The sequence below is a fragment of the Podarcis filfolensis genome (genome assembly GCF_964270895.1).
Source record: "Podarcis filfolensis genome assembly, chromosome: 2".
NCBI lineage: Eukaryota > Metazoa > Chordata > Lepidosauria > Squamata > Lacertidae > Podarcis > Podarcis filfolensis.
In genome coordinates, this window is record NC_139605.1 from 53984754 (window position 1) to 53998995 (window position 14242).

Here is a 14242-nt window from a genome sequence, read left to right on the forward strand (position 1 = left end):
CTACAGATATTACACCTAGTTGTAGTTTAAGGTGTTGCCGTTAGAGGAACATGTCATACCATGCTGTTAAGTCAGCTTGAGAACTTCCTTTCCTACTAATAAATGCAATAAATAATAAAAAACTGGAACGGAAGACTTTCAGTCTCTGTATAGAAACTGAGAATGGTGTGTGTGTGTGGCACATCTTCCCACAAGCAGCGTTGAGTGCCAACCCGTTTAGGAAACCCATAGACATGCATTCTTTCTGGAAAGATGATTTTGCTTAGGAGTTGCATTTCCTTTTTATTTAGAGCTTTGGGCTTATGTGGGCAGACTGCTTTGGTGTCAAATGCCATTGTTCAGCACTGAGAAAAAATGTGCTTCTTGTGGAAAATGCAAAAGTGATTGTGCCACTTGTGAGTTTTCTGTTTTGAAGTGTAAAATGGAACATTCAGTAAAGAAAAGAGAAAAAGAAAACCCAATGTTACTTATACACTGTGTAGTAGTAGTAGTAGTAGTAATAATAATAATAATAATAATAATAATAATAATAATAAATGTCTTTGACAATGACCCCGCTACAGCTCAGCAGCACAGAATAAGGCCCTACAGATTTAGATGAAAACAGCTACCAGGATGACTTCAGGGGTAAGCCAAGGCATTATCAAAACTAGAGAATCCAACAGAAGGAAGAAAATGCTAAGAAATCAGAGCACTACATTTTAGGCTGATTCTCCAATTTACTATCAAGCAACACCAAAACCTTAAGGAAAGTTAAGATTCTCAAGATTAGGTTCAGTTGTTTTCTTGTGAAAGTTTCAAACACTCCAACCAAGACTATTCAGCCTTGACAAGAATAGCATATAGCATTTCCTGTCTTCTTTTTTTGTGCACCATCTTGAACACACATGGGAGAGTACCTACTGCTGAGTGAAAGGAGGCTTTAGTCCCATACAAATCCACATTAGGAGCTCAACCTCTCAATCAATCTAATTATTCAGCACTACCCTGTAAATGGGGAAACATACCATCCTTAATACTATCTGACATAAAAAGGGTTCTGTTAATTAGGACCAATTCCTATGTTCACAGAGCAATGTAGGAATTGCCATATGGCTGGATTCCATGCTGCTTTGATAATGTTTCTTAGAGGGAAACCATACGAGATGAGCAACTGAAATAGTTCACTCCCAGACCAAAGTCTTTAGCCAATTGTAGGACCATGCCCCCAAAGTTTCTACTAATAGAGACTAATGGAAATCTCATAATCTCCTCCCAACTAACGGTCATCCTTATCAATTAAATGACAACAATGAGAAAACTGGAAAGGAAATTAATGGGATGGCTTCCTGCATTGGCTATGACTTGCAATAATCAGTAGAAGAAGCATACATTACATCCGATACACAAGTAAAACACATTTTCTCATCATTTTCTTTTTTTACATGATTTCTCAGCAAACATACTTACAAAAACTGTATGTAATCATTAATGAAGTCCACACTCCTCACAACAACTAAGCATATACAATAGGCCCACCCCACCCCCTGCTCCCACAGTCATCACAACCTTGATTACCCCAATCTAGTTATTCATGCCACCTCACATCAAGCAAACCTTTCTTTGAAACAGCAAGCCCATTTGTCTCAATTTCAAACAGTCAAGGACATGGTTCTATACTATATGTAGTAAGGTCAAACATCCTGAGAGTGTTCTTTCCTGGCACAAACCTTGTGCGAGCCTGGGGAAGAAGGAGTTAGTTCAAGTGAGGAGACGCAAGGAGAGGCGGTACAGGAAGCGCGCTCATTGCTAGATGGGAAGGGGGGTGAATTTAAGGGCCAGTCCTATTCCCATAGGTCTGGCCCCCTTCCCTTGTTAGTTAGTTGTTAGGTACATGCCAGTTGAAAATGAAAGTTAGAGTGCCCAGGCTCAGGCATGCTAAGAAAGGAGCCAGTTGTGTCCTTGGGGAAGAGCATGGCAGGGCAGAGCGCGATTCCCACCTTGCGTTCCACTGGAGACGGGTGGAGGGAGGAGTCAACTGCTCTACTTCCCCGTCCTCCCTGCTGGATGGACTGGTTCAGCTCAAAAGCCTGAGGAGAGGAGGAGCAGAGAGTTAGCGCTGGCAGGGTGACCTGCCAGAGAAGCAGGAATGGCAGGGTATGGCCAGAGAATGCAGCATGCAGAAGTCTTTTGTCTCTCTCAAATATACACACATACTTCTACGGAGATCAAAATCCCCTCGTCAAATATTTATGACCTGTATTTAGTCTGAATGTGTATCTGCTTGTTGGGTTTGACTTTATGTACAACGATGCATTTGCTCCCAAAAACATATTGTCTCTGCTGCTAAAATTAGTGGGATGGGGTTGGGGTTGGGGGTGGGAAGGCAGAAATCAATTTGGGGGCTAGATAAGACCCTGAAATGAGGTTTAGCTACCCCTGCTAAACAAGATACTGTAAGAAGAGCATTTACAAAAGTGGTTTTCAATTGGTTTTCCTATTTTTAAGTTGTTGTCAGAAGATAAAATAAATGTGGAAAATATATTCACACCTATGCAAGCAGATTCTCCTTGTATTATTTTAAAGATTTGATGCTAACACTAGACAGTTTAAGCAAATATAAGGAACACACGATGTTAGAGGTGTTATAACAATAAGGCTGATTTCACACATATTTTGTGTGTGTCCCCCAAGGCATACTGGGTGGAAATGACTATGATAAACAATTCCATTAAAACCAGAGGTTATTTTACTTGTCTGTAGTGAAAGATTCCGTAAACAAGTGCAATTATTAGCTAACTGGGAACATGTTAATGACAGCCAAAAATCTGGTTACCAGTAAATAAAAATCAGATAAGATTCCATAAATTTGGAAATGGTTCAGTAAAATATGGCATACTTCCAAGTTAGAGAACCCGTTAAAGTCTGACAAATTTTATGTGGCATGGAGGGTCTTGCATGACATAATGGTTATCACAAATTAAGGCTACAATTCTATACATTTACTCCCATACTTAGGAGAAAGTCTCATTCTGCACAGTGGGGGATTACTAGGATTAGGCTTTATGTATTTAATGTGATTTAAATAATGCTTAATCATCAAAACCTCTAAGTGGTTTCCATAATATATATATTAAAATTACTGATAATATCAGACGTTTAAAACAATACATTTAAGTAATAACACAGTATGCTTCTTGTGATCTAGTTACAAATTACTTTATATTTGATCCCAACACCTCATCTCTTCCTACCCTATTATTATTAGTTTTTAGGAAACACTATGTCTACATGTTTTATTTTGATATTTTCACTGTCCCCATTACTTTTTTCAAAACCTGGAGCTCCATCTCCTTGTCAGTGTGTGTGTGTGTGTGTGTGTGTGTGTGTGTGTGTGAAGCCCTGTTGTGCAAAGTGGAATTCGTTGTGCAGGACTTCTGCTGATGGGGCTGGTTAGGTGAATCCCTAAGAGCCTAACTTACCTTTCAGAATTGTTGGGATGATAAATGAGAGCCACATAAAGGTGGGAGTGGGGGGTGGGGATTCATGTATGCAGCCTTTGGCTCCCTTTGATGAGAATTGGGATATGAATGGGCTGAACAAACATACAAACATAAGACAGTTGAGAAGATTCCACATCTCATTACCCAAGACTCGAATCTCAATCCCTTATTGCTTGTTGAATGTTGCCAGAGGCTGCTTTCCTAGCATGGTCTAAGAGCAAGCCCATATGCTTCTCCAGCACTGATCTGGCTGCAGTCCCAGCCATATGCTCCTTCAGTACCTCACCTGTGCTTTACGGCCTCGATTGACAAAGGTGCAGACAGGATTGTATGCTCCAGTGCCACAAACATACAAGTGGGTTCGATTCCAGGGCTGGATAAGGCGGATGAAATTCCCACACTCGCCCTGGAAAACAAAGAGAGATGGCAAGTTAGTCCCAGCCTCCTATGAAATTGTATCTACTTTAAGGAGATTAGTCAGTCTATGGTAAATGGAGCAATTCCATCCTCTGTTCAGCATGGCCTAAGCAGTGATTTACACATATTTTGAAGCAATCAGGTAATTGCTTCAGCATTAAATGAAAGCTCCCTGAACACCCAGTAAGTCACAAAATCAGACCACATTGAATGGTCTGTGGATCAAATGGTCCTCTTCAACAACATTTGCTTCCAGTTAAAATTGAGGCAAGCTAGGTCTGGCGCACTTTGAAAATCCACAAATAAACCTTTTGGATCCACCCCTCTAACACCTTTTCCAGCAATGAGTTTTGGATGCACTTCAGAGACAATTTTCCTGCACTCCTTTTAAGTCATGTTCCTGCTGGAAGAGTTTTGAACTAAACCCCCTTCCGGAGCAAACATTCCTTGCTCACATCTTACACTGCAACATCTGTAGCTGAAGCAGATTATAAACTGTGCCGCTCAGAACTCCCAACTCACAGCCAATTTTTCTGAAAACTGAGAAAAGAATAACTGTAAGATTGCAATAATATATCTTGGTGTCAGGGTGGCAAATCCTGGACTCCCAACCCATTCCTGCTTGTTTTCAAAAGCCAGAAAATAGTGCCCTGAATAACCAAAGCATAACCAACTAAGCAGAAGGGGAATCTCTGGACTTATCTATGCCAGGAAAGAAAATATATTAAGGTCAGCCTTTAGATTCCCACTCATTAAGAGGTACTAAGAACTGATTGGCTACAGAAGGGTGGACTGAAAATCTAATAGGTAAATGATAGCAGTGAGGCCCAGAGGGCAAGAAGAGCAATTCCCAGAATGTATGCAGGCCTGTGTTGTCAAGACCCGAGTTCATTTACTGACTGGATTCTAGACCAGGCATGGAGCTCCATGCAGTGTGTCTGACTGCAGAGTCCAGTTTCCTTCTCACATCTCATGTTTCCTCTTTACCTCAAACCTCCAGTTAGGCAAATCAAAACAGTACTGGGCTGGGGCCATGATAACAGAGTTCAGTAGGATGGGAAAAATGCAAGCAAACAGTTTCCTTTACTAAGCCAGCTTAGCTGCTCTAAGACTGAGCCCCAAACAGTAGCAGCAGAGAAATCCCAAGAGGACAGAGTTCAAGGTCAGCTGGCCAAAGGCTGACTGTGCCTTGTAGGAAACAGCTTGGTAACCCTTTGACCTCTTGCTTCCTCCTACTGAAATTTAGTACACAATACTGCTGATAGACTTAACTGGGGTTGGGCAAAACCCCCAGTTCCTTTAAAGTACTGCTGACAAGGCATCTTCACTTTCATGTCCCATACATCAATATTCCATAAACCTCTAGAAGTGTTAGCAGCCCTTGCCTTTAGAAAGCTTGCACAAGACGGAAGAGTTGGCTAACTTGGCCATGATTATATCCTCTTGTAACAGAGGTTGGGAAGTGCAAGTTTACAGCTGCACTCAATTCCAGTGCTAAGCAGAACCCTGTGACCAAAAGATAACTTCATCACCAACTGCACTGCACTTTAGCTTCCAGAAACTAGCAAAGTTTTACAATGGTGATGTCATTTTCTTCAAAATCTTTCTATTTAATTCCGTCTTTGCTATCTTAGCTTTTCCAACTACAAACAGAGCACTGTCACTTCATCACATACTAAAACTTGTGTTGTATTTTAGGGTTTCTGAAACACCCACACAGACACAAATGTTTCTGCTCAAATGCTGGAAACTTTTGTACAGGTACTCAAGGAATTATGACCATGGCTTTAGCTTATGTACATGAATGTGCAGCACAAGGAACCAGGGTTATTGTGACTCAATTACCTGAAAAGATAGGAATAAACAGGAAGTGAGGAGGGCAGTCATAGGCAATAGGGCATCATCATTTGCTCATAGCATGGTATCCCTGAGGTGGTGTGAGCAATACAAATTGGCACTGCTTGGTGGCTTTCAGTCTTAAATATCTTGAGAGGAAGGAAGCTTCAGAAGGACAGCTTTCATCATCCTACCACGTTACTAGCATTCCTTCGCCTCCACTCTTTCCCCACATCCTCTATAAACCTGAAGACCATACAAGAAGTACTTACATTACTGTTCTTCCCTGAAAGAACGCACTCTTCTATCCTTTGTTGAGACGCAGGCCAGTGGATCTGCCAAAACAATACAAAACTTTCAGCCTTTTAATTATAATTCTCCACAGAATCATGCTAAGAGAAATATTAAAAAGGGGTGGATGTATCTATCCCACTCCTAAATCTAATCTCAAACCATCAAGTTTTCTGGGAAGGTGGATTTTAATTTAAAGCACTGATCACTAAGGACCTTTCAAAATTATCAATTTGTATGGCATCAAGCGTTCACTTGTCAGGTTCATGTGTGTTTTCTAAAGGTAACACTTTGGGTGAAGGGAGTATCACATTTCCCACAATATTTGTGGGAAACTAATTCTTTTTATATATATATATAGATTTTTATTGGTTTTTCAACACATATTAAAGGACAATACAAAACAATACATAAACAAACAAACATATAAACACGTATAATTTCTTAACCTTTTTTTCTTTAAACCTTCTTTCAGCGACTTCCCCATACCTCCCTTTTCTGCATCCCTGTTTTGAATCTTTCCAGCAACCCCTAATTTCAATTTCTTATAGCACTTTCTTTATATCCTTTTTCTCATATCCAATTGTTTGTCCCTGCAATTCTATTTTGCCTTACCCATGACATTTTAACACTCGTGTGCTGGTGCACACTCCCACGAGTGTGGGAAACTAATTCACCCACCCTTTGATGTGACAAAAATGCACCAATTTTGTTACAAGATGCTGCGTGGAAGTGTCACAGACACCTAGTGGATTGTTGCTTTGTAGCAACAACAGTGATAGTGACTCCTTTTGCACCTTCATCATCTTGTTACTTTTAAGAAGATTAATTTTAATCTTTTTATAAATAAAACTTTATAAAAATGCTCTTTAGAAATTAAGCACTCACTCTCAGATATGTTCATGTAGCCCTACAACCCACTGCTCATGCTGACGACGTCTCTGCATTTTATTAATTTGTTGCTAAAGAGAAGTTATTTGAAGAGTGTTGTGTGCTTTCCCCTCTCCAGGACTGAACTGTATTTCTCCCATGAGATGAAAACAGAAGTGGCCATGATTCTCCCCAACAAGGCTATCCCACTGCAGCATGGCTACTTCCACCCAACAATTACATGTGGACTCTGCATATCACACTTTTGCCTTTCCGCTGTGCCTTGCATAAATAGTGTTACATAGCATGGTGTTATAAGTTGCTTGGAGGCCTTTGGGTAGCAAGCAACTAAAATGTCTAATGAAGAATGTTTATTCTGTAAAACTAACAGTTCTGTAAGAACTTTTAACTATTTTGTGAGACCAAAATATAGTCAGGGTACACTTTGACTAATCACCTGGATCAGCCCTAAAAAGAAATAGCAAGAGCATTTAATGTCTTCCATGAGAATCAGTGATGGGTCTGTCTACCCTGTTTCTAGCTCTGGAGGGCATTGTGGGGGGCAAGCAGAGAAAAGACAACCGGGATGCCATCCCCACTTGCTTCATTGACTGCCTTCCTGCTGTTCCTTGCATTTGATTTAGAGTGGGGGAGGCGGTGGCAAAGGGGATACTTTCCCCACTTGCCTTGAGACTTGTCTTGTTGTTTTTCTTGCTAATATTCCCTAGGCAGCTCAAGGTGGCATACATAGTTCTACCCTTCATCATTATATCCTCACAGCAATCCTGTGAGGTAGGGTTAGTCTGAGTGACTGGCCCAAAATCGCCCAGTGGACTTCATGACTGAGTGGTGATTTGAACCCTGGTCTCCCAGGTCAACAGTTGATGCTTTGATATGTAGGAATATTCCCAGTATTCCCAATGTTGTGTCAAACCACTCCCCCTGGCAGCAGCCATTTTATGACTGGTACCCATAGCATTCTCTCAAAATTAGAAATGTGCCCCTGAACCCACTCTACTAATCCATACGCATCATATGGAAATAGTTGGTCATTTTGCAGCCCTCCACCCCACAAAGCCTCCCAGATGTTCCTTGTCTGCTCCTGGTACAAAATGAGAAAAACCCTTACAATCAGGGGCTCCCGGTTGATATCGTGAAGATCCAAGGAGAGGATGTAGTCTTTGCTCCCCACATACATGCGGTCGTGATCTTCATCTTTCAGTAGAATACGATAATCGGTTGAGTTGAGCAGGAAATTGAAGAAATGGGCAGTGCTGGTGGCTTTGAGCTCTGGTGGGAGGAAAAAGACCAGGAAAGAGTTATATTAGATGGCTCCTCCTGTGTTTCCTGGTGCAACATATACATCTCTATAAGTAACATGCATGATTTGGAACTAACCATCAGGTTCCCCAAACACTGGAGCACATTTAGCTCTTAGATGCAATTAAATACTTGCAATCCATGTCAATAAATTACACACCTGGCAACTATCCTATTCCATCTTGGAAATGCAACAGTCTATAATAAACCTTTTGGTGAACAGAGACGGGAACACAAAGCATTCACCTGTAGCCAAGCAATCTTTAACCTACGTAACAGGAACTACCACTTGACTACACCAAACAGTAAGCTTTCCTACGGATCAGGAGACTGGGCAGGGATTTGGGAATAATGGGTTCTGTTCTGATGTTTTGTGTATTACTCTCCTCCTCCATATCTTAATTCTGTCTGAGATACTTTAGGGGAAAAGTGGTCTCTCTAAATCACACTGATCCTTTATATAGTAGTACAGCAATGTTATCAACAACTGTCATTGCCCCATGCCTTGTTTGTTTTTCTGTTAATGTGTTTACAAAACATTTGTTTTGAAACTAATAGGTTTTTTAAATTAAAAAAGAAAGTAGTATCTCTGTCCATGCACAGAGCCCACAAGATATTCACAAATAAGCACTCTTCGAGTAATACTGCATATATCTTAAATCTGCAGTGTCCAAGAATTAGCCAGGCGGCACCTGACCTGCATATGGCACTGATCTCACACCTTCACTTTCAGCTGACATTCCGCCATGCCTTTGGGGGGAGGCTCTCTTTCAACCAAAGCCAAAGTTCAGATGAAAGCAGATTGATCATTAACAACAATTGTTACAGTATAACTGCACTGAGTTCCAACTGATGGGTGTAAGGGCAGACTGATCAACACAGTATGGGGATAAACAAATTTATTCCATCTGAAAAGGCCCTTTCCTGAAATAAATAATCCAAAAAGTTGGCCTCCCTCCCAGCGAAGAAGAGAAGTGGGAGCAGCCTCACATACAAAGTGCCTTGAATTTTTTATCTAGCATATACATACAGGGTGAGTCTTTTAAAAGAGGCTCCGTGGAACATGTGTATTCTGTATTCATGGGGCCTCTTTTAAAGGACTCACCCTGTACAACAGGTCATTATAATTTTCCTGTTTTCTTTGATATTGCATAAATTTACTACTATTACTACTACTACTACTACTACTACTAATAATAATAATAATAATAAAGAATTAAATACATTATTTGTGGTAACAATTTTTCTAAGCCACTGATGCGTCAATGACATTGCAAGGCCTAGGTTCCACCAAATCCTTAGACCCAGGTCCAACACATTACACACTAGCCCACATGCCCTTTTGCTTGTGCAGGAGTGATGCCACTAGAGTGGCCACTTGCATGTTGCCAAAAAAGAGGAAATGCTTTATCTAAAAAGAGGGCAGAAAGGACACAGATTTGCAGGGGGAAATGTGTATGCTAATTTTTATGTATCTATGCAATTTTACAAACAACCACTCTAATTTAAACAGACCGTGACCATGTGATCTTTGTGCCTGCTCAGTAAGCTATGCAGAGACATAAATGTAGCTGGGGAACTTCAAGGTTACTATTTTTTTACCTTAAAACTGGACTTGGACCACAACAGGCTCTAATATAGAACACATGTCCGCCATCCTAGCATTTTCACTGGGAGGGGGGCATGCAGTAGGGCTGGAATCATTTCTTGCCACTGTGAACTTCACAGGCAGGGAATATATACTTGTAGGAGATCTATTCACATTAAATATAACAAGAGCTTGAACTGTTGCTTACTCAGACCTCTGTTTCCCCTTCCTCTTTGAGGATAAGGGAGTATATTGACATTAACATCATCATCATCATCCTTATCCTCATCTTCCAGTCGTTGCCTTCCTTGCTCACTACTACAGAAAGTTGGGACTCAAAGGATAAAAGGATTTTAAAACAAATTCTAGACCAGCTATTAGTATCATCATCATCATCATCATCATCATCATCATGTACATCAGAAGAAAGAGTCTTCTGCTTGGTTTTTGAAACTGCTTGCTCATCTACAGCAACAAGGATTACTTGGAAACCCATAGTGTTTCCTGGCAATCATTACGTGATTTAATTTAACAATAGTTTATTAGGGAAATTCCCTAATCCTGTTAATCCCCAAAACAGCTCAGCTGCTTAGGCTGCAGATGCCAGGCCTCTCTCTGACATCAGACCAGCTAAGTAGTGGCTGCCAACAGGCCATGACTCTTTAGCCTACAAAGCTATCCTGTAGCATCAGAACAGATCAGCCAGTGACATAAAGAGAAGGAGCTGAAAAGACACTATAAGAGTAAAAAGATCAGAGGACAAAGAAGGAAGTGTAGGACCGCAGGGGAAAATTCCAGAGTCTCAAAGGTGCACTTTGTAGGTTTCATCACTATGAGATTTCATGCACATGGTTACTATGACCTGTTCAGTACAAAACAGATTTGGACAACAAAAACAATCTGTTTATTGGAAGGATTTATTCGTGTATATTCAATAAGATTTATTTTAGGATATATTGAGGATGTGGGTTTCTACAGTAAAATTCAGCCACTGCCAAAAGAAACCCTCCATCCTCCATCCAAGCAAGGAAGAGGCATTGTCACAGTTCACAAATGCAGGTCAACCAGGCAAAAGCACCCAAGGTAGAGTGTGGAGAGAGGGGCCTGGGTCAGAGTGAGTCATGAAGGGCAGATAAAGAGGCCTGGAGAGAGACACTTGGCTCTCCAGACCTGCTATATACAGTGAAATAAACCACAATGGGATAAACAGGGAGGATAGCAAACAGACAACAAAAACCAGCTGTAATAAACCAATCAGAAAAGTTGTCATTATTAAAGTAACTTATCACTAAAGTAGACAGGAGATAAAAATCCTTCCCAGAGAGTATATTTTCCACCAATCTGCAGAAAGATTCAAAATATGTGCTTACAGATATGTCCTTTGGTCAGAAGTTCCAAAATCTGATGCCACTACTTAAAATTCCTTGCTCTGGATTCATGCAAATATGTCCCATAGTGAGAGGAAAGAGAGCAGGGATGCCAAGTTGAATGGCTCCTTTGAGAGAGGCATCTTGAGTCTATGCAAACTTATGTCATTATAAATTTGTTGGACTTTAAGGTGGTATAAGAGTTTCAGTTCTTTCTTCTATAATAGACTAACATAGCTATTTCTCTGGAAATTGCTCTATAAAGTATCTTCAGGTGGCAGGAGAAAAGCCGGAAAAGTGGGGGGGGGGGAGGAAGAGATATAACTATTATTGTTATTACCTAGCATCTAAGTTATTACCACATCTAAGTAAACAGCACCTTTTTAAGCCATGCCCTGGATGCATTGAAAACCTGCAGGGTCCCACCAGACACTACTGGCCTTCAACCCAAACCTCCCCAAAACTACTCATCTCTACCCCAGGCCAGGAGCCCTATTCCTATGTCCTGTCAATGCACTAGAAAATTTCATTTTAAAAGTTGAAGACTATCTGGGCTTAGAAGACAGACCAGAAGAACCCCATTACAAATGACAGGGGAAATAAGGTACAAAGTATATAAAAAACCAAGAGGGGAAAACTGACAGCAGACTTGACACAAACCTCCAGATATGCAGGCTGGCCCTGGTAAGGGAGTCTGCTTTGGATTGCCAAAGAGTGTGACTGAGGACAGACTACATATTACACTTACATGTGTATAATAAATGCCCGACAGCTGTTTTTTTCTAAGGTGATTTTTGAGGAGATGCTTAACTTTTTCCCACCTGTTGCTTCTTCACTCCAAATAGTCACCCCTCCAAATGGGTCTTTGTGAACATAAACATACATGTGTGTGTGTTTAGCTCCATTCTCAAGTGTCCTGACAGAAGGAACTCGTATTCTCCCTGCCTCTGGCCTCAAAAGAAAAGCAGAGGTGTGTGGCTCTTAGCCAATCTGTAGAACTAATCAAAAGCGATACCTTCTGTGCTGGGTGATTCCAGAGAAGCTGGCAAAGCTGCTTAAGAAGAGGTCTGGCTCCAGTTGTAACAAAAAAGGACTTTGTGAGGAAGTTAGGCAGCTACTGAGGGAATAGTTATGCAGCTGCTCTGTGCAGGGAGAAGAATATACTAACAATTAACCATCACTTACACAATTTAAATTACTGTATTGTGTCTATTTAATACAAGGCAGGTATTCAAAACTGGCCGCAACTGTTTGGTGCATGTCCCTAAAAATGTGTATGTTCCAGAATCTGCCCTGCAGAATCACAGGGTTGTATCGAACTACAGTGGTACCTTGGGTTACATATGCTTCAGGTTACAGACTCCGCTAACCCAGAAATAGTACCTCGGGTCAAGAACTTTGCTTCAGGATGAGAACAGAAATTGTGCTCCGGCGGCGCAGCGGCAGCAGGAGGCCCCATTAGCTAAAGTGGTGTCTCAGGTTAAGAACAGTTTCAGGTTAAGAACGGACCTCCGGAACTAATTAAGTTCTTAACCCGAGGTACAGTATACTCAGAGAAGAACCACTGAAATCAATAGTTTAAAATTAGTCATTTCCATTAATTTCAAAGGTTCTACTCTGAGTAGGACTCTCATTGGCTACTACCCACAGTAATATTTTAATTTGTTAAAACGGCTATGTGACAAAGAAGGTTAATTCTTCATAAGCAAGGGCAGATTAACTCATTGTGTATTTAAGGATGTGCTTGGCTGTCTTTGTAGAAGTTCTGGAATGTGTCTCTATCAGCAACACATGCTGCAGGTACATAGTTGAACTAAATTCAAATGAACTAAATAAAATAAATATTTAACAAATCTACAGACAAGATTATGGCACGTATCGGCTGAAGTCCCCTTCATTGCTACCTCATGCATGCATAAAGCCAAACAATTCATAAAGTCTCATCTGCTGAAGAAAACAATTCCCTTAGCTTTAGGGGGATGGGGAGGTGAATCGGGGCAGGATGCTTATGTTTGGAAACACGGAGCTGAAGTTGGCCTCATACATTATTAATGAGTCCACAAAGCAGCGGCGGCTAAAGGGGAATTATGGGGCACCATTTTATTTGCACTTTCAAAAAAGCCTTTGACAGAATCCCTCATAAGAGGCTGTGAAAAGAAGCTTAGTTGCCATGAGAGGGAACTAAGATTTGGTCATGGACCAGAGGTTGGCTATGGAAGGGGGAACAAAAAGCCGGATTAGCCCTGTGGCTTTCAGCAATGCATTGTTTCCAAAATGGCCTTGAATTCTGTGAACAGGTTCATTCACCAGATAAACTTCAGCATTTGTTGGCTTAACTAGTTTGCTTCTTCCTGGTGTCACCATCACCTCTGGAGCTGTATGATATCGTTTTTGCTGCTTGACTGAACTGCAAACTTTTTAAAGGCATGAGATATACACTGCAAAAAGTACCAATTATCCCATCAGTTCTAACCATTATTGTATCAATGCCACCCCTTCTTTGTTGCACATTGACCAACAAAATCGCCCAAAGAGGGAAACCATCTTCACAGGGCAGAATTTCATACCTTCACTGCAACCAGCCACTAGCTGGAGACACAATTCCATGCTAAGCTATTTATAATTTCTTTCTCCCTTGAATCTATCCACCATAGCTGGAGGTTGCTGGAAACTTAGACTAGTGTAAACAAGCTCAAGTTTTCAGGTGTATCTAAGGAATGCTCTTACTCTCCCTGCACCTGAGACTCTCCCAATGTTACATCCATATTTGTGTTTTCAAATTCCCAAAGACATCAGAAGGGTAAGATTTGATTATCAGAGTAGTATTTTGCAAATGTCCCAGAACCTTCTCTGATGTTCATGTGGCCTGATTCATGATTCACCTTTGCAGCATTACAAGGATGCCTGATTTTCATACTGTAAACAGGGAAATGGGACACTGATATGTTCATTCGGACTGGGAGAGGTCTGTCTATATAGTCAGTGAACAAACTATGAAGAGCTCTGGGTTCATGACAGGGCATTGCTGTGTTTTCCCTGGGACTAGAGACATGGCTGGTAAAAGCCTTGAT

General features: G+C 41.0%; 1 protein-coding gene across 7 annotated transcripts in view; it reads right to left on the reverse strand.

Moving 5' to 3' along the window:
• The window catches only part of SEMA3F (semaphorin 3F), a 125502-nt gene that overhangs the window by 32616 nt on the left and 78644 nt on the right, over nt 1-14242 (reverse strand). For 6 of the 7 annotated variants that reach the window (XM_083603329.1, XM_083603331.1, XM_083603332.1 and 3 more), the window contains exons 3-6: nt 8026-8186; nt 6008-6070; nt 3769-3888; nt 1980-2069 (exon numbers count right to left, since the gene is read on the reverse strand). In XM_083603329.1, coding sequence (XP_083459455.1) covers nt 1980-2069; nt 3769-3888; nt 6008-6070; nt 8026-8186 — 434 coding nt within the window. The remainder of the gene's footprint in view (nt 1-1979; nt 2070-3768; nt 3889-6007; nt 6071-8025; nt 8187-14242) is intronic. The other variant, XM_083603335.1, reaches the window with a different exon arrangement.